This window comes from Sardina pilchardus, chromosome 20 (genome assembly GCF_963854185.1).
Source record: "Sardina pilchardus chromosome 20, fSarPil1.1, whole genome shotgun sequence".
NCBI lineage: Eukaryota > Metazoa > Chordata > Actinopteri > Clupeiformes > Clupeidae > Sardina > Sardina pilchardus.
The window spans coordinates 24,230,542-24,258,285 of NC_085013.1; the positions used below are offsets into that span (position 1 = coordinate 24,230,542).

General features: G+C 45.3%; 2 protein-coding genes across 6 annotated transcripts; both read left to right on the plus strand.

Moving 5' to 3' along the window:
- The first annotated feature begins 241 nt into the window (after positions 1 to 241).
- kcnk13a (potassium channel, subfamily K, member 13a) lies at positions 242 to 2,874 on the plus strand. Its single transcript, XM_062523348.1, has 2 exons — positions 242 to 739; positions 1,786 to 2,874. Exons 1-2 carry the CDS (start codon positions 403 to 405, stop codon positions 2,694 to 2,696), a joined length of 1,248 nt encoding a protein of 415 aa, XP_062379332.1. The 5' UTR covers positions 242 to 402; the 3' UTR covers positions 2,697 to 2,874.
- A 2,204-nt stretch (positions 2,875 to 5,078) lies between these two features.
- hmbox1a (homeobox containing 1a) lies at positions 5,079 to 27,433 on the plus strand. 5 transcript variants are annotated; one of them, XM_062523342.1, is made up of 10 exons: positions 5,079 to 5,319; positions 11,712 to 12,362; positions 13,836 to 13,921; positions 15,291 to 15,401; positions 17,282 to 17,438; positions 18,310 to 18,392; positions 18,981 to 19,076; positions 19,517 to 19,638; positions 20,105 to 20,161; positions 22,369 to 27,433. In XM_062523342.1, exons 2-10 carry the CDS (start codon positions 11,713 to 11,715, stop codon positions 22,783 to 22,785), a joined length of 1,779 nt encoding a protein of 592 aa, XP_062379326.1. In that variant the 5' UTR covers positions 5,079 to 5,319; position 11,712; the 3' UTR covers positions 22,786 to 27,433. The 5 variants fall into 5 exon arrangements, with proteins under 5 accessions (XP_062379326.1, XP_062379327.1, XP_062379328.1 ...); XM_062523343.1 differs by having other exon boundaries at positions 19,520 to 19,638; XM_062523344.1 differs by having other exon boundaries at positions 19,523 to 19,638.
- Positions 27,434 to 27,744: the final 311 nt, after the last annotated feature.

The window sequence follows — 27,744 nt, forward strand, 5'->3', positions numbered from 1 at the left end:
TTTGGTATCGAAATGTTTCTCTTCCTTTGGGATTTCGCATGTGGAATTTTGGTTAACAGTAAATGTGTAGTTGCAATTTTGGCAACTGGTACACGCCTGTAAATGACTGTTAAACGGCGTCTTGAAGAAATGCAGGTGTTTGCGATGAACTGGCATTTGGCACCAACCTGCTGTACTCACTTGACTATTTGCGAAGTCTTGCTTTTGCTTTTCGGCAACATAGCCTTCCACACCCCATGGAACGCGCATGATACACTCGAGGAAAAGTAACCATTTTTTCAGCGGTGACTTCGCAATGACAGGTCTGTGGGAAAATGTATCGGTGGGAAGCTGCTCACGGATTTTTCATATACTGAAAATGTGGAAGGTGTCTAGGAAGATCTACTCAACTCTTATAACATAATGGCATGTCGCAGTGCTTGTTGCTGTGGGTTCGGTCCAGTGAACGAGGATAACGCACGGTTCGTGATGCTGGCACTTTTTATCATCATCTACCTGCTCTGCGGAGCCGCGGTCTTCTCTGCACTTGAGCACCCAAAAGAGAAACAAGCGAAGGAGAAGTGGGCTCAGCGGTTTGAACAGTTTAGTCAGAGGCATAATCTGAGCAAAAGCGACCTGGAGAAGTTTCTCAGGCACTACGAGGAGGCGAACGTGGCCGGCATCCGTGTGGACATGCTCCGACCTCGTTGGGATTTCACCGGCGCGCTCTACTTCGTCGGTACAGTGGTCTCCACAATCGGTGAGAGGCAATATGCATTTTATTCACGAGTAAGCATAAGGCGTATGACCTTTTGTGACCTAATGATCTATAGCCTACCTAAGCTACTCTGCCTTAGATTTCACATCAGCTCATAATTAGATCCCTCAAGGCACAGGGTTTAAGCCTCTCAGTCGCCAGCCTATTTATTTGAAAATGCCTCAGTTACATTCTCAGAATAATAAACCTACTTTTTTTTTCACTTTAATGACCTAATCCAACCCTTTTCATTTTTCAAGGTGCTATCTTTTAGACAACAAAATTAAAGCCTAGGGGGTCATTGGCCTGTGATAAATGTGTTTAAAAATTAAATAGGTTGATCTTTGTATTGGCTGCAGCTCAGTTAGATGGAGTTGTGCTGTTATACATGCATAATTGTTCCAGCCTTAGAGAATTGTTTAAGATTGTGTCTATTCAGTAGACTACAAATGAGGCTATCGACAGGGCCCTTTCTCAAACATAACAAGGCCATGAAGAAAGTGAAGCCATATTGATTCAGCTCATATCGGTCCTGGTTCGTTATGAAGTCTTCAAATGTATGGTATTTCCATGCTCCGTTGAGGAAAAGTCCTGGTAAAAGGCTTTATATATAATGGACTGATAAAAAGGCATTCAAAATGCTGTTTCTGTCCAAGATGTCCCTTGAGTTTCTAGCCTACTGCCTAATAAGATGTCCCTTGAGAGGCACTATGGTTAAAAGACCATTTCAATAATGCTCTCACACCATTTGGATAAACAGGCAAAGAAATCCCTGCTGGTATATTTACATTCTACCATTCAAGCAGAGAGAGCAGGATTATGCATATGGGAATTAGTTGCCGTCACTAGGGGCAACCAGGGTTACTTTGTTGGAGCTGGAGAAGAGGGTGATAAAGAGGAAATGCAAGTGTCACAAATGTACCCCCTCAGGGAAGTTCCTTATTGATTAGACAGGGACATCTTCAAAGGAAAAAAATCATTGTGTGGGAGACCCCCTGGTGTTATTAGACTTAACAGGCCACACTAATCCAGTTTCTCTCCCTGCCAAGGGTTTGGAATGACCACTCCAGCCACTGTGGGAGGGAAGGTATTCCTCATCTTTTACGGTCTGATCGGGTGTGCGGCCACCATCTTGTTTTTCAACCTCTTCCTGGAGCGCATCATCACCGTGCTGGCGTACGTGCTCAAGTCCTGCCACGAGCTGCAACGCCGGCGGAAAGGCGTGGCACCACAGGACGGTGCTGGTGACCGCGGCACGGGCGCCGCCGCCGCCATCAGGGGTCCGCCGTCAGACAGCCTGGCCGGCTGGAAGCCGTCGGTGTACTGCGTGATGCTGATCCTGTGCGTGGCGGCCGTGGTCATCTCCTGCTGCGCCTCGGCCATGTACTCGGCCGTGGAGGGCTGGGCCTACCTGGACTCGCTGTACTTCTGCTTCGTGGCGTTCAGCACCATCGGCTTCGGGGACATGGTGAGCAGCCAGCGGGCGGCGTACGGCGCCAACCAGTCGGCCTACCGCCTCGGCAACTTCCTGTTCATCCTCATGGGCGTGTGCTGCATCTACTCGCTCTTCAACGTCATCTCCATCGTCATCAAGCAGGTGCTCAACTGGCTGCTGAGGAAGATGGAGGTGCCGTGCCGGCACTGCCCGCGCAAGGCCTTCCACCCGCGCAGGAACGCCGTGATGCCAGGGCACCCGCGCGTGCGCCGCAACATCTCCATCGACACGGACGCCATCAGCGAGACGGACGGCCGCAGGATGTCGGGCGAGATGATCTCCATGAGAGACTTCCTGGCCGCCAATAAGGTGAACCTGGCCATCATGCAGAAGCAGCTGTCGGAGACGGCCAACGGGCACGTCTGTCCACCTGGGTCCAGCAGTCGGCACAACGAGTTCTCCGGAGGCGTTGGCGCCTTGGGCATCATGAATAACCGCCTGGCAGAGACCAGCGTGGACAGATGAGTTGCAGGAAACACTGACAAAAAAGACAAACATGACCAAACATGTAGACAAATCATAAGCAGTTTGCACTGTCCTCCTCTGAGATGAAATCTCGGAAGAGGCTGAATGGGAGAAACAGGAGAACAAGGAGTATATTTTTTCACGCTTTTTCATTGTTGTGATAAAATATTTAACTGAAAGACTGAAACACTAGTTGAGTGTTTGAACTGGGCAGATACAGCACAAGCTTAACACCAGAAGTGTTAGTCTGGTAGATGGTTTTGAATATTTTTGTCACTTTGTCAGACAAATGGAACATTTCAGTACTCAAGTCACATAGCGCACTTTAAAATACAAGCAGGTTAACAGCTTTAGATAGGTATTTTTGTCTACTTACGTAACTAGTGAACACAATAAAGTTCATGCCACAATTCATGTTCATTACAAGTAATGTTCAAAAACAATTTAGTGCCCTCTTGGTTAACATTACCATATTGAACTCTCACATTGGGTAATGAAACAAATGTGTCCTCAATTTTGTTTTAACATGACCGGGGGGGAGATACATTAGGATGTTTGTTTTTTATTTGATTTTTATGATGAAGCGTATGACTCATTGTTCATTTGATTTCTTCACCCAGCCATTTTGTAAGACCAAAAAATCATTTTCCAATTTCATGCCGAGGCTTAGCGTGAATGCCGACCACCAAGAGCTAAATCCATCTATTACAAATGTTGTAACAGACCTGTTAGGTTAGAATGGCATTGTGTTATAACAGCTGATATGTTAAAGCTCATACAATGACATATGGCACAGTCATGATTCCCTCCCTTACACTTAATGCAATAGTCTATTGATCAGATTTGTATTTTGGATTTGAGAGTATATGATGTTAATGTATTCATGCACTCTACGTTTTTGTTCTCCAACATGTAAAAACACTGTATCCATGACTAACATTATACTCAGTAAATCTTCAACAAAGGATGTAAAGATATAGAGACATATAAAAGTGCTGTTTCACTGTTAACTGCCACAACCCAAGAGCCAAGGATTTATCCTTTTTGGTCTTTCAACCAGAGTCTTTGTAGACAGCTGCGACACTGGAAGCTGGAAAATGAATTTCTTTTAAAATGGTGACATGACTATGGTTACGGTATCTATGAATCTGCTGCTTTTGGACACTGCCACAGACATGGTCTAGCATGATCTTTTGAGACTCGTCACTGGCTCGTGAGCTGTATGAGACCCATATGTTGTAGGCTACACCTATGAAGTCAAAACAATGCATGAAGAATTCAAGATTAACCCCTGTTTTAGTGGGGATTTTTTGTCTTCCCTGTCCTCCTTTAAAGTTGTTTAAACTCTGTGTCATGACAACAGCACCACAGGCATAGCATGTGCCTCTGCTTTTAGTTTAGAGATTAGCCGAATCAACCTCCTGCACCAACCCGACAGGTCACACTGCACCAGATAATAAAATGAATAACCTTGCTTGCTCTGTGTAATGCCCATTCTGTACACCTGATCAAGAAGAAATTTTCAAATGTCTTGCCTGAATCAATATGGTAGGATAGTGAGTTTTTCAGTTGCAAAGAAAAAAAAAACTTTTGTGTCTAATTTTACCATGAACATAACATCTTTAAGCCTGTTGCATGGAGTGGCTTTCCTTATGACTCTTCGACGCTTGCTTTTTGAGTGAGCGCATGTTCAAAACTCCTCAGAAGTCTTCTAAATAGAACCAAAACAATGACTCGTCGCCTGCTGAGCCTTAATGAAGCATTGTCTTTATTTAGACAATGAACATTATTTGGGAGTCCCACTCGTTTGTTTGTTTGCTTTGGAAGTAGGCCTAGGCTATGTCACACGTCTAACTGCCACACCCATATTATGTAAAAATTAAATGTACAGACTGTGGACAGTTTATGTTATCAGTGATCACTAGAGGGCACCCATGCCATTCCAAAATTATTTTAAAAATCGTCCCCCAAAGTTCTCCGTGAAGGCTACCAGGAGCGTCAGTTGCCACTCCAGACACTTTATTGCCAGCCAATACTTCTGATTGCTTACACAATGAAGTGGAACGCATCACTCGTCCCCTGCGCTTGTGTCAGACGCGTGCCAACATTTGTCGAGACTTGGATTAATAAAATGTTGTTTAACTGACTCTAATATGACTTATCAACTCTACTATCGCCCATTGCATGTTTTTTTCTAGCCTATTTAATGTCGAATAATATTGCAACAATAACCTTTTATAATGTCATCAGAGCAAACGTCGTTTCAGCAAGAATAAATCAGAGAATGTGGAGAAGTAGCCTACGGACGGCTTTGCTCAGGGTTCGCTAGTCGCTTCATACTCATCATTCCTCCCGGTTCTTCATGCCAAGGGAACTACGACTCCCATGAAACCGCATAGTGCCTACTGTTAATATCAATATGGCTTCTGTCTGTCAGACAAAGGCAAATCTGTCTCGCATCGAAATGAAATCAATTTAGGAGGACAGCGAGGGCGAGCTAAGCAAACAAAATCCCCGGTGCATATTTGTGTCGGGAATCAGGGGAAACAGTTACAGTAGGACCAATACATTGCCCAGTAATTAAATGCTGTGGTGGACAGAGGCCCAAGATTCACAGATCAAGGTAAGACTATAACGTTAACGCCAGCTCAAATTATGAAGTGAGCAAGAAGGGCTCTGCAAACAAGTCTGGCTATTATTTTGCTTTGACCTCTGTCTTGCAAACCAGATCCTTGCACATTGTCTGTTTACACCGCTAACAAGCGCTGCTTGTAATTGTTCACGCATCGCATGCACTCCGATACTCTGTCAACGCTGTCAAGAGTTTACAAAATATTGTTATGACTAGCTTTGTCGCTAGCACGCTATACAGAATTGTGATTTGGCGTTAGCTTGAAGTATCACTGACGGTGGTTAGCCAATGTACGTAGCTAGCGCGCCAGCAAATGCATGACATGGACCCGTTACATGCAGACAATTGCACGTTAACTATGCATTCTGATTGAGATTAAAGAAAGCTTCATATATGGTTGTAGTCAAGTAAAAGTTTGTGTCAGTTCAACGCAAAGTCGTTCGATAATGCGACAGTTAGCTAGCTAGTTAGCAAAGTTCCTACCTTGCTAACGGAAAGTGAACTGTCACATAATGTTAGGTCGGCATCAGTAACATTAACGTTAGATATACGTTAGTTACTGTAAAGCCATTACATCAGCTAGTAAGCTAGCTATGAAATTGTATTTAGAGGCAGCGAAGTGCAACGTGATTTGTTATACGGGCGTTGCTTTACATTTGATTTGGCATCCTTCGTAACATGTAGCGTGTCTTGCAAGACATCATTGACTTGGTAGCTGCAATGCAATCATGAAAAAAAAATTATGCATCGGTCGTATAATGCTAGCTCGATATGTGGTTGCAAGATTAGCTGGCTAGTGAGCTAGGTGAGCTAATTTACCTTGCTAGCTATTGTTTGCTAGCTAGCGAATTATAAGTTAAAACTAGTTGCAGGACAAGCCATCTCTTAACCCTAAAAGTCAACACCTAACCGTATCACATCCTCGCGATGGTTTAACTAGTTATGCACGCAGAAGTACTTGTGTTGGCGGGACTGCTATTTATAACCCCTAACGTTACTTAAGAGAACTACCCAATGTTGTCGTCTCTGCCAATGGCGGCAGCGGCGGCCGCAGCCCACTGCGTGAAGTTCTATTTCAAGTCCAAGACACGCTGCACAACTTTTCGGATTGTGCGTTCTTTGCAAAACTTGTGTAACGAAGACTTTTTGACATTGCTGCTCAGACGTAGGTTTTACACAAGACTCGACACTTACGTATGCTTTTGAATGGAGTAACAAATGTGGCATGCGTTTTGGTTATTGAGATGTCTATTGTGATACAATGTGACCCAATGGAAGTTTTAACCTGAAACAATGTGTGAATGGACTCAACTTTGAGTCAATTGTAGCTATATGTTCAGAACGTATTAGCGGAAATGTGTACAGAATGCACGTGGAGACATTAGTAATTGCAATATGATTACCATTTCGACTGGTTATTGTCGACTGCTGATATAAACTAAAATACAATGTATTCGGAATCAGAAGATTATGCTTATAGTGAGCTTCATGAAGGTCATTGTGTAGCCTAGTTGTATGGCAGTGAATCTTGTTAAATTAGCATTCCTCCCAACCCTTATTCTTAGACGACGCATAATGAGCTCAGACATTAGGGCTGAATCACGTTAGGTCACCCATTCCTTTCCCTGTTCATGTACTGATTATAACCATAGAAAAAGACATATGGTTTACATGACCCCCACTGCCACCCCAAACCCCTAAAGACACACACCCTAAGTTGTGTCCCGGTTGTATCCATACAGGCCGTGGGCTAAATGAAATAGGCTGAAGCACTCCTCCTTGTGGTGTTCACAAATTCATATCCTGAAGGACTTCACATACTAAAATCAGTTTATTTAGCAGCGCATGTGTTAAGCAGAAATAGCCTATATACAGAGTTAAAGAAATTGTTGACCAATGACCAAGATAGGAAATGGAAATTTTGATGTCACTGAAATGCAGCATAAAAACACAGAGAATAGTAATCATCTCTCCGTGAGGGCAGAGCCAGACTTCATCCAGCCCAGAGCCTAAGGATTGGGAGGCATCTATTCACTGAACTTCAAAGGCCTGCGGCTATACTGCAGGCTGGTGTGAACGGAAATCTTTCAGCGGAGATTCTGCTGAGCAAAGGTGCATGAATAAACCTGACGAGCGCTTGTCAGCAGAGCTAAACTGCTCCTGTCGAGGTGGTTGACATTATATGGGGAACAGCTGTAGAGTAAGACTTGTTCTAAAAGATGGAACAGATGCGACAGATTTATCCATTTCCCTCCCTCCCTTTTCTTTTTTTCTTTTAAATTTAATACGCCAGTGCTGCTTTCTTCTTACTTCACAAATTCCATTCGCCCTGGTTGCTCAGTCTTATATTATATCTGTTCCCCCTTATCAAAAAGTCCTATTTTGGTTCCAAAATCTGATTAGAAACCTACAGGACCTTTTGCTAATGGTTAGGCTACATCAGAATTCCTGTCAGTGTTCGTAAGTATAGCATATACCATACGTTTTATATTCACAATCTACTGAAAAGGGCTCTCAAACACCAGCAGAATAAGAACAAAGTGAAGGAGGGTTTTTTTTTTTTGTCCAGGTGGTCTGGCATCATACTGTAGACTGTGGCCACAGATGCTGCCTAGCCTTGTTGTTGATGCATCTAACACTGGAAGAATTCAAGTGCAAGGCTATGTTTTTCACCACCGCCGGCAAGCTAAAAATATGCCCACCTGTAGGAAAAGTGGCTAAAGATGGAAAGGCATCATTTCAGTAACCACACCATGTTGCTGTTTGTTGTTCATCTACTGTCACTAACTGGTGTGCTGACACTTTAAGGCTTAAATATGTCACTTTAAAATAAGAACAGGTAAATATGGCACAAAACAAGAGGCGTGACAAATGCAGCAATGATGTACAGGGTCACTAAATATACCTTCTGACTGTATAGAAGTCAGTAGTTTGCTCTGAGTCTCGGGATATCAGTTTGTTTGTTTGTGATGATCAACATTAGGCCTACATCTTTTTGCAGTTAGATTTTTTTAATGTGAAAAGGCATTTTGAGTGTGTTCTCTTGTTAAAATAGGCAGACTATTCTTAGCTGGATAATGCTGCCACCCATGTGTAAGGTGCAGTTTGAAGATTTTGAGAGACTAAATCTGGTCTGTGCTGTTTATGGCAGACAATTATGCCCAAAGAGAAAAGCAATTTTCCTGCTTATTATTGTATGTAATGAGCTCTTCTCCAGTCTCATGTCATATTACCGTCTATTTACCCTCAAGCTTGATATCAAAATTAACAAAGGTGATGTATCCTAACTCAATCTTAAACTTTTGTCAGACATACAGTGCCCTCCATAAGTATTTGTAAGTATTAAGTAACAATGCTAAAGTTGACTAAAAAGAGGAATATTAAAATCATGGAAATTGATCTTAATGCCTTAAATAAAAAAGAGGAAATATCCCACCTTTATGCACACCAATTATCTTTGTGAATGAATAATGTATTGTAAATAAATAAATAAATGTTTTTCCTTCAAATACAGGGGCCATACGTATTGGGACCCCTATGTTAAATTCCTTTAGAGGCAGGCAGATTTGTATTTTTAAAGGCCAGTTATTTCATGGATCCAGGATACTATGCATCCTGATAAAGTTCCCTTGGCCGTTGGAATTAAAATAACTCCACATCATCACATACCCTTCATCATACCTAGAGATTGGTATGATGTTTTTTTTTTTTTTTTTTTTTCCCAGTCAGCCTCTTAGCTGGCTTCATTCACATTGAGCTCAATGCAAATCAAACCAGCACAGCCTACAGGGCTGATGTCTTCCCGGTTTAACGGTGTGCTCTTCTCCGTGGCACATTTTGTACATTTTTGCGTGCACAGCACAGCACAGTACAGTACAGTACAGCACATAAGACCCTACAGCAGACTTAGATGACTCATCTTCTCGCTCACTGTCTACATAACAAAGCAGCACAGGAGAAGGAGATTAAGAAAAAAAACGAGCCTGTTCTCAGTCGGCCGTCTTAAATGGAAATAATTCTTAGCTTTTTTTTCTCTCGTTTAAGCCAGCCATTACCACCATCTCACCCCATCCCATCCCATTTCACCCCCCCCCCCCCCCCCCCCCCCACACACGCACACACACACTCCCTCCCATCCCCACCCCTGACTAAGCCAGATTGTTCTGCCGCTGTGCTTTAAAAAAAAAGCCTGCTGAAGTTCTCTGATAACTGGCCGCCACTGTTAGCGATACTGTGGTGGAGGTTTTTGATGGCGGTGGAGGTTTTGACGGTGGTGGACGTAGTGGTGAAGGGTGGAGCCAAGGGTGGATGCTGTTAGAGCCGGGTGGTTGGAGACAGGCCGATAAATCTCCGAGGAGCCGCAGGCCGTGGGCAGATGTGATTGTGTGTGGGATGAAGGACCCTTGTGTGTGTGTGTGTGTGTGTGTATGTATGTGTGTGTGTGTCTGCTATCTGCAGTGTGTGAGAGAGTGATGAAGGCAAGGCAGCCAGTGCACGCGTTCATGCTGTATGTCATACGACGGCGACAGCGGCGGCGGCGGTGGGAGCGCTGTGAGCCAAAGGCTCTGTTGTCATGGCAGACTGGCGCGATATGTAATAGGCTGTCCTTGTGCCACATCTCTCTCTCGCTCGCTCTCTCTCTCTCGCTCGCTCTCTCTCTCCAGTCCGGCTACAGTAGATCTGCCCTACTTTTTTGCGCAATGGAAAGCGATCAAAGGAGTGGAAATGGTCGACACACCCTCACACACACGCACAGAAAATATCTATATTCACAACAGATGTGAAATAGACACCCGCCTCTTGAGTGAGGTAAACATGATTTCAATTTATTAATTCAAAGGGGGGAGGGGCTTTTTACCTCAGTGAGATAGGGCTGCACCTGGGACTTGGAGAGGGAACAGAGGGGCATATTTTTAGATGAGGGCAACAGAGGGTCAGGTGGAGGGGGGGGTGGGGGGGCATCTAGGGCAGGAGAGTGGTTGAAGGCGCTCGTGATGATGAGCAAGCATAGGATCCAGTCTCTGACAGATGGACAATACGTTTTGTTATTATGTCTGAAAGGAACTTGACTTCCCACCTTTGACTCTCCTGACTCCCAGCATCCAAAGCAGAGAGAGTTAAGCTGACAACCTACAACTCACAGCTAAATCAGTCAGATTAGACTGTATGGTGAGCAAGAAACATACAAATCAAATCCATATGTGGGTATACCCCCTTTTTTACGTATTGTTCAACAGAACTTCAAAGATGCCGTTCATGTCAACAAGTGCACTCTATACACGTAACTCTTTGTTCACTTGATTTCAAACGGTCAAATGAATGGCAAGTTTATTGTAACAATCTAGTCTCACAGAATGCAGGGGACGTCAACACCACATTTACAATCCCATACCACCTCAGCATCACAAATCAGCTATTTGTCGTCTTGTATTCAACATGAGATTAAAGACTAGGCTCAACTATTTGTGAGACACAAAGTTGACTTATTGTTGATTTAGCAACAGCCACATCACCGATAGTTTTGTAAAGGTCACTGCTTCTCTGAATGAAGTTCTGATTTCCCCCCCCCCTGTTCTGCGATCTGTTATCGGTTCAAGAACATAACAATATTCTGATCTAGAGCTAACAAAGATGGCCTCTCAGTGTTGCTCTAGTTAAGGGCAGTGAGTTTGTTGTGGTTTGTTTGATCTTTGTTTTCCCTCGTACGAGTCATGTGGTGTTGAGTCAGATCTCTTTGCCCAGGTCTTAATCGGGGCACGGCTGGAGTGGATGGACAGATAGCGAACCCGAACCTTCTGCTCGTCAGATACAGAAATATGTTCTTGTGTAACTTGAGAGTGGCAGACAGTTCAAGTTTTCTAAAAATAAACGTTTTGCATTTTTGTGTTTCTGTCTCTCACTCTGTCTCTTCTGTCTTCTTTCTCCCCCTCAATTTCATTCTTTATTCGCCATCCTCTACTTTTCTCTGTTTTTTCATCTTACTCTTTACTCTCTCTTTTCCTGTGTATTTTGGCCTAATACTTCATCTCTCTCATTCTTCCCTCATCCCTCCTTTTTGTCTTTCTTCATTGTTTTGTCCATATCTCTCCATCCCTTTATATTCTCTTGCCTTTCTTGTTCTCACATGTTTTCCTCTCTCTTCTTCCCCTCTCCTTCCATCCCTTCTTCTCTCTTCCTACACCCCCTCTCTTTCTCTATCTCTTCCTACCTTCCCTTGCCTCTTCATCTTCTCTCTCTTCCTACATCCCTCTCTTTCTCTCTCTTCCTACCTTCCCGTCTCTTTTCATCTCTCTCTCCCCATGTCTCTTTCCATCCCTCTCTCTTTCTCTATCTCTTCATCTCTCTCTCTCTCTCTCTCTCTCTCTCTCTCTCTCTCTCTCCAGAATGTCTCATTACACAGACGAGCCTCGGTACACCATCGAGCAGATCGACCTGCTCCAGCGGCTGCGTCGCACGGGCATGACCAAGCCGGAGATCCTGCACGCGCTGGACACCCTGGAGCGGCTCGACCGCGAGCACTCCGACAAGTTCGGCCGCCGCCCGGCCTCTTCCTCGTCCGCCCCGCCCACCAACAACGGTGCCCCGGCGCTCGCCAACAGCCTAGCCGCCGTCGCCGCCGGCAACAGTAACAGCGGCATCACCGCCTCCTCCTCCTCCGCCGCCAAGACCTCCAGCCCCCTCGCCTCGTCCAACTGTAACGCCTCAGCCGCCATCGCCGCGGCAACCTCCACGACCTCCACGGCCACCCAGACGGCCTACCGGGGCGCCGCCCTCTCGCCATCCTCAGCCAACAACTACGACACCTCGCCCCCGCCCATGGCGATGCCGCTCTCCCTGCCCCCGCCCTCCATGCCCACCCCGATGCCCGTGCCTACCTCGGCCCAGAACGGGCGTGGGGACGCGATGGCCGTCATGCCCAACGGGAAGCTCTCTCCGCCCCGCTACCCCGTCACCAGCGCCCCTCCGCGGCCCTACGGGTACGAGCCGACGGAGGACGAGCTGGACATCGAAGACAAGGTGGAAGAACTAATGAGGTCAGTCCCAATGCTGGGCATAGCCAGTCCCATACAACACACGTTTATGGAGTGACTGGTGCCACCAATTGTGTGCAAAACTCACACACACACACAAACACACACACACGCAATCAGTGTTTGACATCTGATAGGCCGAAGGACAGCTGTCTTACAGAGAAGACCTGGGGTCATGTCTGGTGGATTAAAGCCTGATATCTTGTTTCTCATTGAAAGTGCTCAGATTCAGGGCAGTGGAATAATGGGACTATGGGAACAACACTAGACCATGCGCTTGATGAGTAGCCCATGTAATGGGAACACTACAGCACATGCAGAGTTGCTGTGGGATTGTGTGCAGTGAATTTACTTATGGACGTTTGAATGAGAGGGTGTTTCATTTCATGAAGAGTATGTTAGTATCAGATTAAGAATGAGAACACAAAGTCCTTGGACATTGTGTGTGTGTGTGTGTATGTGTGTGTGTGTGTGTGTTAAAGTACCTTGTGAAGGTGCTTTTGGGTCATAGGCATTGTACTGATAACATACTGTACATTAAAATGAACACACAAACACACACACACACACACACACACACACACACACACACACACACACACACACACACACACACACGTACACACACACGCACACACACACGCGCGCACACACACCCATAGACACTCCACAAATAAACAGAAGATTGCCCTTAATTTTCCAGATCAGTGCTTTTCTGGTATAGCTCTGTATTTACGTTGGCTAGCGCTAGCTAATGCTGTGCAGACAGAGGCAGGGTGGGGAGGAGCACAGGGAGAAGAGAAGCAAAGCAGATGGGGAGGAATGGACTGAATGCTTTCATCAGCAGTGTGAGTTCCTGTTAGAGCACGTCGGCTCGCAGGTTAAAACACCGGGCCATAAACTGTACCAGGTGTGCATTACACTGTACACTGTGTGTGTGTGTGTGTGTGTGTGTTTTGGAGACGTTAGCAGGCAAGTGTTATACTCAGTGGGAGTGGGCGACAATTTCACACCGACACCTTCATGCTGTTTTCTTTCTCTTTTTTTTTTTTTTTTTTTAACTTCCAGTTTCTCTCATATGTTCCAAGACTGAGCTACTGTAGCCTGGTTAATCCAGACCCTGGAATCTTTCAGATTAAGGGTCTGGCCACGAATAATGTAATGGCCCAACTCGAGGGGCGGCACCAAGCATGCATTTGAAAATCTCACTGCACGCAATTGGATAACACTAGGACCAATGTTTACCAACTTTGAACAATGCAGCGTTGTAGTCATCAATTTAGCTCGCCTTTGGCCCGCCTATATCAGATACTCCGATTTGATTGGTTACCCCCAATGGTTGGGGTAAACGTAACGTGCATCACTGAGCATGAACTGAGAAAAGAAATGAACTGAGAAAAGAAATGTTCTGAATCATCTAACCCATGGATGACTCACACGTAATACTGAGTGTGTGTGTGTGTGTGTGATCCACAGAAGGGACAGTGCCATAATAAAGGAGGAAATTAAAGCCTTCCTGGGGAACCGGCGTATCTCTCAGGCAGTGGTGGCTCAGGTCACAGGTAGGCTGCTCTCACTGCTGCACTCAGCACCCCTCTACCCAACCACATTCACACTCACAACTACATCCACAGACTCACAGCTACACCCACAGACTCACTGCTTCACCCACAGACTCACTACTACACCCACAGACTCACTACTTCACCCACACTCACTGCTTCATTGCTACACCCACAGACTCACTACTACACCCACATACTCACTACTTCACCCACACTCACTGCTTCATTGCTACACCCACAGACTGATTTACTACTACAACTACAGACTCAATAATTCACTACTACATTCACAGACTCATTGTTTCACTACCACACTCATAGAGTCTCTGCTTCACCCACAAACTCACTGCTACACCAATACTCACTGCTTCTCTACTACACCCACAGACTCACTGCTTCACTCACAGATTCACAGCTTCATTACTACACCCACAGACTCACAGACTCAGCTTCACTAATACACCCATAGACTCACTGTTTCACTACTACACCCAAAGACTCACTGCTACACTCACAGACTCACTGCCTCTCTACTACACCCACAGGCTCACAGACTCACTGCTTCACCCACAGACTCACTGCTTCAGTCACAGACTCATAGCTTCATTGCTACACCCACAGACTCATAGCTTCATTGCTACACCCACAGACTCATAGCTTCACTACTACACCCACAGACTCACAGCCACACCACTACACCCACAGACTCACAGCTTCACTACTACACCCACAGACTCACAGCTTCATTGCTACACCCACAGACTCACAGCTTCACTACTACACCCACAGACTGATTCAGTGCTTCCTTCACCCCTTTCTTGAGATCATCTTCAAATGTGCTACAGTAGAAACAGCTCTGGCTCTGAGATGTGTGAACGGACATTGTGGGACATTGCCCATCACAGTGTCATGCTTACGTGTTGAAGTGGAAAAAATGCTATCACTGTTTGGGTGTCTAGTTCGTTTAGCCGGAGAACCCACATTCACTTTTAGTTTTCTTTAATGTCATAGAGCCCTCCTTTTTTACCCCATGTCATTTTTCCCTTTCTGTCTCTCCCTCATTTTCACCTCCTTTTGTCGCCCCTCGCTTTCTTTTCCTCTGTCCCACTTTCATCTGCTACTCTCCCAATCTCTGCCACCTCTCCTCTCTTCCGACTCATTATCTTTTTCTATCTTCCCCCATCTTGTTCGGACTCGATTTCACACTTTCTCTTTTATCTATCACGCTTTTTTCTTTATCGCTTTCTTTTTCTGTCTCTCTCTCCCTCTGTACTCTCCCTCCCCACCTCCCTCTCTCTGCACCCCCCCCCCCCCTCATTCCCGTCCCCTCTCTCTGCCCCCCTCACCCCCCCCACCCCTGCTGTAGGTATCAGTCAGAGTCGTATCTCCCACTGGCTCCTGCAACAGGGCTCGGACCTCAGTGAACAGAAGAAACGCGCCTTCTTCCGCTGGTACCAGCTAGAGAAGACCACGCCTGGTAATGCCCAACAACAACAACAACAACAACAACAACAACAACTACTAGAGCAACATCAACAACAACAACAACAACTCCACCACCCCCATCGCTACAGCAACAGCACCCTGCTCCCATCTGGGCAGCCCCTCTTCAGCTGTTCGACTCGATCGATCCATTATTAGATAATGATCAATCGGCCAATCAATCAGCCAATCAGTCAATTAAGCAGTAAATCCGTGATTAAAAGCTCTCGTCCCAACCCCCTCCTCCAGTGTCCTTGTCTCTATCTGTGCTGTGCCTTTACCTGTAATCAGCCTCTGGCCACCACAGTGCTGCGCCATTTCCTGTTGCCTCTCTAGGAGGACAGTGCCCCCTGGTGGGCTGTGACGAGCATAAGGGGAGGTGCAGTTTCTGCTCCTGCTCCTCCTGCCTTACTTTACACACATGGACGTGTATTGAGGACTTGAATAGGAATTCTTGCCTAGTTATTCTCTTTTTTTTTCCTCTCATGCCAGACTCAGAGCTGTGCATTGCAGTGACTGGATGGGGGGTGTGGTGAACTCTTAAGCTTCAAAATGGATGTAAAAAAAAAAAAAAAAACTGGCCAAATGTATGTATAACAGGCCACTGACCAAAGGTCACTATGTACATGATATAAAATATCATATTAAGTATCCCTGTATCTGCATTGCGTTACACAGCAGATTTATTTTTTATTAAATATATCATTCCATTAAGCTCATACTCATGTGTTTTTCTGTGTGTGAGTGTGTGTGTTTGTGTTTTTCCAGTCATCATGTGAGTTAGTCAGGATTTCATTTTGCTAGGACGACCCCTTTTTAGCCGGCATAAATGTCTTGGCGTGCGTAGATAGTTTAGTCCTTCATTTTTTCTTTTCGCCTCCTCTTGAACTTCCTGTGTAAGCCACTGCAGTGTTGAGAGCCCGTGGGGGGGTTTGGCAGAGTAGGTGGTGACCTTGGCTCTGCAGAGACTTTCCCCACTTATGGCTAAAACGTGCCTGACGCGCAGGCTGATCAATGTCACCCTGTTAGAGCAGGGAGCCCAGGCCAGCGAGGGAGTTTGGCGAGCGTTCAAGGCAGCCGACAGACACAAAAGGAGCCTCGGTACGAAGAGGGGGCAGGAGGTTGCCGTAGCGTAGCGGTGATTGATGTGATTGGGTCGGGGCGTGGTGTGGTGGCGTGGCGTGGCGTGGCGTAGCGTGGTGACGTGTGGGAGGTGACCCTGGAGTCCGCCCCGAGGATGAGATGAGGCGTTATTGCTGTATCACGCTCCTCATCAGAGCTGCCCAGAGGTAGACCTGTCTGTCTGACTGACTGACTGTCTCTCTGCCCGTCTGTCTGTCTACCTACCTGTCTGTTTACCCTACTGAGGTGAGCAAGATCAGGGTTGGCCTCTTTAGGCCGTTTCTTTGGGGTAGAGCTCAAACCCCTGTCTGCATGCTGGCTTCTGTCCAGCTGACACAGACTATTACGCTGTTGTTGCCCTGGCCAGATAAAGGGCATTTCGCCAGTTAGCGCCAGTGAGTTTGAGTGCTAATGAGCACACCCGTCCCCCCCCCCATCCCCACCCCTCCCCACCCCTCCTCCTCCCCACAGCCCAATGCACTTTACAGACTTATCAAAGCACACATATCAGACCCCCTTTTATTGCTTGCCATAGTGTGTGTGTGTGTGTGTGTGTGTGTGTGTGTGTTCAACTGTAATTCTGAATAAATGTGCTGTGTGTTTGTTGAACTAGACTAAAGGACTAAAGCCATATGTTGCACCGTGATGTGTATTTGTGTGAAGAGTGTGTGTGTGTGTGTGTGTGTGTGCATTTTCTTTACGAATACTCATACGCATACTCATCACGATATGTCTCTGACTCCGCCCCTCTAGGTGCCACTCTGAACATGCGCCCCGCCCCTCTGGCCCTGGAGGACATCGTGGAGTGGCGACAGACTCCGCCTCCCTTAGGCTCCACCCCCGGCAGTTTCCGCCTCCGCCGGGGCAGCCGCTTCACGTGGAGGAAAGAGTGTCTGGCCGTGATGGAGAGGTGAGACTCACAGCAGCACACCTAGCAGGGATGGACAGGTGAGACTCACAGCAGCACACCTAGCAGGGATGGACAGGTGAGACTCACAGCAGCACACACCTAGCAGGGATGGACAGGTGAGACTCACAGCAGCACACCTAGCAGGGATGGACAGGTGAGACTCACAGCAGCACACCTAGCAGGGATGGACAGGTGAGACTCGGCAACACACCTGACAGTGATGCAGAGGTGAGGCTCACAGCAGTACATACACCTGGCAGGCAGGGACAGGTGAGACTCACAGCCTTGGAGGTTTGAGAGTGAGGACTGAGGCACCACACACAATCATTTCAATGACCAAATAAAAGACCTTAAAAGAGACGTAAAGGTAAATCTGAAATAAAGGGCTCAATGGTGTCGTCTTCCAGGCAGCGCTGCTGCAATCGACTTAAACTTTAAGTCTTAAGGGCACTAGACCTAACCATAACCCTAACACATGCCTAACCCTAGCGGCCTCCAGGCAGCGCTACCTTAAACACCAAGAGACACATAAAGGCAGCAGCACTTAACATGTAGAAGTCTGGTGTCTTGGATGGAAATGTCTAGAAGCTCACCTGAGTTGGATGAAAATGTCTAGAAGCTCACCTGAGTTGGATGGAAATGTCTAGAAGCTCACCTGAGTTGGATGAAAATGTCTAGAAGCTCACCTGAGTTGGATGGAAATGTCTAGAAGCTCACCTGAGTTGAATGGAAATGTCTAGAAGCTCACCTGAGTTGGATGGAAATGTCTAGAAGCTCACCTGAGTTGGATGGAAATGTCTAGAAGCTCACCTGAGTTGGATGGAAATGTCTAGAAGCTCACCTGAGTTGGATGCCTGTTCTTGTGCTGCAGCTACTTCAATGATAATCAGTACCCCGATGAGGCCAAAAGGGAGGAGATCGCCAACGCCTGCAACGCAGTCATCCAGAAGCCAGGTGAGACTCTCACTCAAGCATTTTCACACACACACACACACACACACACACACACACACACACACACACACACACACACACACACACACACACACACACACACACACACACACACACACACACACACACTTTTCTCCCGAAATAAGAAGCTCATCCATTTTAAGAACATACTACCACTAAAAATCAATTCAATTGATAGGCGTAAACATGAGCGGTGTTAGATTATTTGTGCGGTAGGTATTTCCCCACAGTGGCCAACCAAGCCCATTTAACATTACACAACATGACACAGGATACAATGACGATGCACAGTTGGATTGCGGCAGTTGCAAACGCGCCACATGTAGCCTGAATGCCCAAACAAAGAACCAAAGCAACAAAAGCAAAATAGTAGTTATATAATAGTTATTCAGAATAATGATACTCTGCCATTCTCTATTTTAAAATAAAGGACGTGCAACATGATATAAACAGGAGGATTAACAGAGTAGTCTAGGCGAGAAAGAAATCTGACATGCGCACGCAGGTCTACAGGCTCAGCACTAAGGCCACGTCTCTTCCTCTTCCTCCTCTTCCTCTTCCTCTCAGGGAAGAAGCTGTCGGACCTCGAGAGGGTCACATCCCTTAAAGTTTACAACTGGTTCGCCAACCGGCGGAAGGAGATCAAGCGAAGAGCCAACATAGGTAAAGTTGAAGTCCCCCTGGGGACAGATATCCGTCTTTGAACACTGCAAAAAAAGAATGATTGTGATACTATAAGATCATGTATAATACAATGTACTTGTCCTCTTTGTTGTTCACTCAGCACATACACTACAGTCTTATAGGAATTCTACATTCCCAAAACACCCGTATACGACTTTTACAGTCACAAAATATTATAAGATTTCTATGGTACTGTATGTAGAGTATTTAAGTCTATATACTATACGATTACTATAATATCTTGACCCAAAGATTCCTATAATTATATACGTTTGTGTTATATTCCTATATTTCCTGTAAGATTCCTGTAGTTCTTTTTCGTAAGGGGGGGGGGGGGGGGGGGGGGTGTAGGGGCAGCGTGAACTCAAGCCGCTGCTCAGTGCTCAGATATGTTATGGCGAGGTCTGTGTTTTTCGAAGAAGCAGCAATCCTGGAGACGCATGGGATCGACGTCCAGAGTCCTGGCGGTCACTCCAACAGCGACGACATCGACGGCGGAGACTACCCAGAGCAGGTGGCCTCGGATCAAACTCTCGGAGGGGTAAGACTCATTTCACTCCGGTATTGTTTTGGTCATTCATTTAACTTAGAAGGTGTAGTACGGAACGTTCCTCAGCAGCGATCGATTCCTGTGTATGGTAATGATATTGAGTGCATCAAAGAAGATTGGTCTTCTTTCTGTCGACTACTTTTTTTTTGGCCAAACAAATAAAATGCACTGCACTGGATCACTGTACTATTTTTAATGATGCCTTTTAGACTTGTGGGATAATCTGTTAAATTGTAACCATTTACACACAATACTGCCACATGCCGCTCTTTTGGTGTGGAGTCAAGAGCATCCGCTAATTTGAAATCCTGCGAGCATTTGTGTGAAGTGAGCGATGTGTGTGTGAAGTGGGCGATGTATGTGTGAAGTGAGCGTGTGTGTGTGTGTGTGTGTGTGTGTGTGTGTGCGCCCGTGGCGATGGCGCTGACTTGTCGTGTGGTCTTTTTATCTTGAGAAGAGAGCAGTTGCCAGAGCGTTTGGCTTCAGCAGAGGTGGCCTGTCATCTCCCACTCAGGTATGCTCAGATTTTCACCAGTTTAACCCAACCAAAAAAAAAAAGAGAAAAGAATAATCTCACCAGATTAACACAACCCCCCCCCCCCCCCCCTCAAAAAAATATCATCAGATTAACATAAACAAAATTGTGCACCATGCATATTTTCACCAGATTAACCCAACCAGAAGTATGCACCATTTATAACCTTTGGATTAGGATAATCTGTACCATTATCTTTTATTGTCTTTAGCAAGGAGATGCTTTCTTTGCTAAGAGTTAGTATACCTTCGTGGGCAGTGACAACACACCACTGGGTTACTTCAACAGGGATGATGTCAATTTGATTTGGCCTATTTGAACAAGATATGGAGAGGAATTTGATAAACTGTTTAATGACAAAATCTTAGCCAGTCATGGTAAGAGCTAGAAAACCTTTGCAGCCAGTCGAAGCACATCAGTGGTTGTTTCTATACCACAGAATCCATACGGTTCTGATTCACATCAGATTAAAATCCTTCACTCTAATTAAAACATGTCCACCATAGATTAAACCACCATTGATTCTTGATGGGTTTTCTAGGATTCTGAATCAAATTGACGACATCCTTGGTTTCCTTTTCAGTTTTGGTCTTCTCACTTTATTTTTCCCTCAGAGGATCACACTCTTACTTTGTCTTCTTGCATCCAGCGCTGGTGACCAAGAGATGAGTGCATGGAATGAAAAAAAAAAAAAAACCTGGCTGTTTTTAATTCCTCTTTTCTATCCTCTCTCCGTGCATTTTCACACCTCCATGCCAACAGTGCTGCTTTAATTGCACAGTGAACGCACAGCACTTGAAAGAGTGTGAAAAATACATTAGGAAACACGAAAAGGCCTTGATCTACTCACGGTTTAAGTGTGTGTATGGATTACACTTGCATTTACAACAACAAACAAATGCATACGTGCTTAAATGTGCACTGACTAGACACTACACAGAGCATATTTATCTAGCGGGAAGAACAGACAAGGCTGTGTTTCTGATGGACAAACTAACACCTCCAGTCTGTTCTTGTTGATTTCCCCTCATAAATATGCAGTGACTACTTACACACACACACACAACATTCAGAGACAGAGAAAAAGCTCATTAATTCCTTTCAGGGAATGTGGGGATTCTGTCAGTTCATCAAGCAAAAACATATATTTGTTTAGTAAATATTCTTTATATACTGTATACTCTATATGCATCATATTAAGTATATACTCACTATCCTGTAGTGTGGTTTTTGAGGATTGGATTGAAAGGCGGGACACTTTTGGCACGATTTGTTGCTCCTTTGGCTTGCCATATTTTCTTCTCACCACATTAACTTCTTAAGAAATAAATTCAGATAGATAGAGTGTTTGCTCTTGTAACTGCCTGTTTTTTTTTGTTGCATTTAACATCATATTTACTCTCTGCTTGAACTAACATTTTCCAAGGATGATGCATTAATCGTCCTTTTTCAGTATATTTTTTAGTACATCAATTTGTATGAAAGTATCCAAAGTGGTTATGGCTGATGAAGCACTACTAACCCATGCCTAAGTGCCCAAACCATTTTTCTTATACAGTATACTTTTTTTCCCTGTGTGCTTTCTGTTAATCATTTCCAAGATATTTACCAAATAAGTGTGCAAAGTAGGGGTGGAAATTACACTTTGAAAATGTGTACACATCTACCAGCCACTGGCAGAAGTTTGGACACATTCACCAGCCTCTCAATATTAAAGTATTTCTTTGTGTCTGAAATCTACCAGCCACTTCCATATTTGACCAGCATTTGGCTGGTGTTCGGTGCCAATTTCCATCCCTGGTGCAAACCATTACAGTATGTAACTTGTAACTCACCACTCTCTATTTTAGTGATACTAGTAGATCAGGGCCCAAGTGTTTCGTAGGAGAAGAGTGCATGCCTGTCCTGTGTGTACCCAGTTAAACCTGCTGGAGAACAAGCTGATTACAGCAAAAAAAAAGGCACGAGTCTCAGCACCCAGTTCATGCTCTAAGCTCCATAGAAACAAACGTTTCACCAGGCTGGTGAAATAAATGATAAAAAAATAAACTGCTTAATCCTGGAGAGCAAGCGGGTTGTGGATTCTCGGTCCTTCTTTTGCCCAAGTGTGACACTAAAAACCTCCCCACCCCCACCCCGACCCCTGCCCCCACCCTCTCCTCTCCCCTCCCCTCTTGCGGTTGTAGGTCCCCACTCTGTTGCCGAGCTGGCTCTCCCCTTGGCCCAGTCCGGGCAGGGTGGGCTTGGCAGCTCAGAGGGGGGCAGCTGCTGGTGGCGCCCCCTTGGGGCGACTCTTGGCAGGGCAGCAGGGGCAACAACATCAACAACAACAACAGCAGCAGCAGCAGCAGCAACCACAGCAGCAGCAGCAACCTCAACCTCAGCAGCAGCAGGCGTCGTCCGAGGGATCCAGACTGACCGCTGTCTCCTGGTCTCCCTCCCCCCTCCAGGAGGACGGCCCGGCAGGCCACAGCGGCGAGCACCAGGACCCGATCACGCTAGCAGTGGAGATGGCCGCGGTCAACCACACCATCCTGGCCCTCGCTCACCAGGCCACCACGGGCACCGGCGACATCAAGACCGAGGTGCTGGACGACGACTGAGCCTTCGCCACGCCACGCCACCCGCCACCTGTGCCGTCCCGTCCGACAGACACCCAACCCCCACGAGACACACACACACACACACACACACACACACACACACACACACACACACACACACACAGAACCCCCCCCAACACACTCCCCCGTCCCTTAAAAACACACACACACACACACACACTCACACACAACATACCCTTGCCCCTGGAGTGTATGCTGCCGAGCGGCCCAAGGGTGGGTGGGGGTTGAGGTGGGGGTGTGAGAGGGAGCAGAGACGGAGGTGGAGGAGGAGACCTTGTGTGTAGGAGACGGAGTCTGTGTTTGTCAAATGTGACGTGCCCAGGAGTAGGTGGAAGATTGGTGCATTTTGTGATGTTGGTGAAGTCAACGACCAAAAAAAAAAAAATTATAGCAAACAAAAACCAGATATAAGGATAAAAGTAGAGACTCACCACCATTTTTTTGACATTACTACCCCCCAACCCGCTCCAAGAAAAAAATATCCTCCTCTTACAGCCAATATTGTGATATGACGCCCCCTATAGACAGAGGTGTGAATAGGCATCCTCGGCAGTTTTCAGTGTCTGTGAAACAGAAACATATATGCTCTTGTCTGTGTGTAACTAAATCAGAATATTCTAATAATCTCAGAACCTGTTCATTTTCCCTGGGGCATGACGCCATGTTGCCAATGCCTTTTTTTCTGTTTGGTACACTTGCCCCAGACAAATCAACAACTGCCCCACACCCACCCACCCAACCACCTAAACCCCACCCCACCAGCCGACTCCAGAATCGCTCAGCTGTTTTTCTGTTTCAGTCTCCCTTCCTCCAAGAGGAACTCTTTCTGTACTAACGGGCAGTAGCATAGATGCCCCACTCCTGCTGCGCCTATCTGTGTTACCCCCTTACCCCCTTACCCCCACCCCCCTCAGATGCCAAGGGGTATGGATCATCAAGAAGCAAACTGGAAATCAGATTGTCCGCATGATCAAAGCAATTGTACTTTGTTCAGACACGACAGGTTCTTCCACTATTTAAGGTTCATCCTCTCAGTACCACACTGAAGAACAGTTTTAACTCTTTGGGATTTTTTTTGTCCTAGCTTTTTTCAAAAAGTTCTTAGACAGTGAAAACTCCTCACACGACAGATAACCTCACACAGAGTCATGTACAATAATATATTCTCTGAAGCTGCTGTAGAATAACCTATTATCAGTACAAATGTTGAAGAGGCCATACTCCTCAGTTGCAAATAATGTGATGCTAACACAGTGGTCTAACCAGTGGGACTTGGGTGAAATTAGACAGTATGAGAGCTTTTAAGGTGGGATGAGAGATGTTCAAGGAGAATGAGATTTTAAGGTAGCACGAGCAATCCTAATGCAGTTTGAGCAATTTCAAGATGATACGAGTGGTTTTAAGTTAGTACGAGCTAGTTCAAAGTGGTATGAGTGGTTTGAAGATGGTATGAGTGATTTTAAGGTGGTATGAGTTGTTTTAAGGTGCTTCTTTCGCGCACTCAAAGTGCAGTTGGGAGAAAATCAACTTCCTGACAATCAGGTGATGGAGAAGACCGTGTGACGAGGGACAAGAAAGCGGTGTGTGTGTGTGTGTGTGTGTCTGTGTGTGTGTGTGTGTGCATGCAAGAGGGACAGAGAGAGAGAGAGAGTGTGTGTGTGTAACAGGTCACTAGTGTCTGGCTCTACCCAAAGTGATTATGTGTATGATTCCATGTAATGGGCCAGAGAGAGGGTGAAATGATGAGGGTTCGCAAATCATGTGCTATGTCCACTCTCTTGGGTTAAAGAAAAAAAAAGCTATCGGACAGGCTGAAGATGAACGCATGATCGTGTCCACGCATTTTGCTCATTGTGTTAAATAACGTATTTGGCACACTAAACACTTATTGTAGCCTTTTTCTTGTTTATCTTTTTGTGATCGGCAAAGAGATTATGGCAACATACTGTATGCGATTATTTATTGTTTTTATACTCCACCCCCCTTCCGCCTCGAGATTGTCACTTTAGTACAAAAGTACAAATAGACCCTCCAGTCTCGCGATGAGAGTGCACATCCCTCGGTAGGAGAGTCTATCGGAAATCTGACATTAGTTCTTAGTTTGTTGTCATAAGGTGCTAGTTTAGAGGAATGACGGCAAACATGGTGTAGGGATCTTATAAGCTGCTGTTATCAGACCTCATACGCCAGTGTGTTGATTGGGGTCTGAATGTCCTACCATAGGAACTATTGGTGCATTCCAGTAAACTCGTACTTTGAAGTTTGGGCAGATTGACTTCCCCGAGTTTAGAAGTGGAAACTCCGACTTAGAGTAGTGTTTCATTGTACTTTTGTTTCCAGTAGGAGGTGGTAATTCTTGACTTTTGAATTTGTCTGGAGTTAATATCCGACTAACGTGTTTTCTGGAATGCAGCATAAAAAAATTATTACATCAGCCCTTCGCCACAACTCATTGATTGGCTGTTCAGAAAGCTGTCGACTGTGGACAGCTGTCTTTTCAGCAGTTTTTGGACTACAAGCCCAGTGTAAAACTGGCCATTGCTGTAATCTGTCAGCATCAGTGCTGTGATAGGGAGCCAATGGGATTTTGTGGTCTAATAAGCTTCTTGTGCAAAAATCCTATCGCCAGGATAGAGTTCTGCATTAAACAGTTACGTTAGGCCCCTAATTTAAATCCACTTTAAGTTTTTTTTTTTTTTTCGGAATGAGGTTTCTAAAAAACGAAACTTATAATGGATCATGTAAGAGGTCAAGCCAAAGAGAATGTTATTTTATTTGATTTCTGCAGCACTTCACACTCCTGCTCGGTTTCATCCATCCATCTTTCCAAACCACGTAGAGATGCGTCAGGATAACAGGCAGGAGTGTTAAGAGCCAGAGTACGAATCAGTAGACCAGATCTGGAGAGAGAGAGAGAGAATGTCGGGTTCGCCAACCCCCGGATCCCCCCTCTTTTTCATACGTATGTGGTTTGCTCCATAGCTCAGTGTTCTGCAAGAGGGGCACTGTCAGGACGGGTCAAACTGAGTGTGTGTGCCCCACTGGGAACGTCCGAGTGTAGGTCTGTCTGAGGGTACGAGGCAGACGAGGACGGGGCCCGGTTGTGGTCACCCAGAACCACCCACTGTGCCACATGTGACCCATGACCCTTGACCCTTAGGACGCTGCTTTCAATGTGAACGGAAAATGACTAGATAAGCTTTTTTTTTTTTAGAAAAAAAGAAATCTACCCCCTTTCTCTTTCCTCAGTATCTATTGAATGATGGTTAAGCTGGTGTGTGTGTGTGCACCATGTCCTTTCCTCAGAGCCAAGCCAGACCCCTGCAATGCTCTGCTTTCAGTATCTGCTAAACTAATGCTTACTTCTATATCAAGTGTAACTCAAGAGACTATATAGGAAAGCTGTTCTAAAATCAAGAGACAGAGAAATATTATATATGTTTTGATTTCTTTCTTTGTGCAAATTCTGCCAAGCAGAAATGTATAGCATCAAATGAACCTTTGTTATTATTTTTTGTCAAGAAATGCTTTATGTGTTTGAAACACATTTCCAGTTTCAAACTGTTCTTTAAAACAATCATGTTTTTATTGTTTTCATGTTTATCTGTTTTGTATTTTTTATTATCATGTATGCACAATCTGCCTTTTTGCGTTTCCCCCGAGTGTACTCTCTCAATGGTAAATTCACCTGTTTTGGGACTTTTTGGACTGAGTAGAATAAGACATTTCAGAGCCCTTCTAGACTGCACTGTAGGTAGACCTCAGACAGCTGTGTCCAAAACAAACAAACAAACAAGCAAACAGGCCGAGGTTGCAGCCCCTCGCCCAAGTTGCAGTGCTAAAGCTAATCTATACCATTCTATAATACTATCTTTTTCACTCTCCCTTCAATCATGAGGCATCACTAACCCTGTGGAACTTGTATAGGCTATAATTAAGTATTAGCCATGTAGGCACATCAGCTCGCTTGCTAATGCCACTTAAAATGCGGAGAGTTAAGTGCATGATGTGCACCATGCACCCGTTCATAGTGCACGGGTAGGTAAGCCAAGGTCTTTGGAAACATAAATCACTTGTTACTCTTCCTGGACGCTGGTGGTCACTGCTTGTGCGCATAATATAGGCTTCACACAATAACGTCTCTAGGCTTAATTAAGTCAACGAAGAACACGGCTTCTGAGCAGATAGTCCCGAAGGCTCCTGATAGGCAACATCCGAGTGCTTGCAATGGTTCCACGAGGTCCCTCCCCGAAGAGATCCCCCCCCCCCCCCTCTCGACCCCGAAGGAGGTAGTTTGCCATTGACCGCACGGGGGTACAGAACGCAGCCGTCTTGGTTTCCTGCCCCTTGTTGAATATGTGAATATATTAAATATATTAACAGATGTTCTATGAGGTGAAATGGATAAAAACAATTGTTGTATCAATTTGAAATAGTTAAGTACCTGTATCTTCTCCTATTTCAGAATTTAGTGCCTTTTTTGGACAGTAGACTGTTCTGTAATTACTTTGTAGTATAAGATCTATATGGCTTTGTTACTTTTTTCTTTCTTTGTTTATTTTCAAATCTTTTTTTTTTAAACTTGTGTTTATTTTAGTATCGTATCTTCTAGAGAATAAAGACTGAACAACGACTTCTGAGTTACTTTTTTTTTGCTAAACAAATGTTTCCATCCCTCCAGTGCAAATTCAGCACAATCAATGTCTAAAAGTCCATAAACTACATCATCATTTCCATTAAGTCACCTAATGATGATGAATATCTTTTAAATCACCCGTTTCTTGTGTGCAGGTGTTCATGGTTATATGCATTATGGCCAATAATCCACAGGCACTCCACTGCAGTGGTACAGAGCAAAAAAACAATGACTAAATGATTAATTGTACTCAGGTTCCTGAACACACACACACACACTACTTACAAAAAGGCAGGGATATT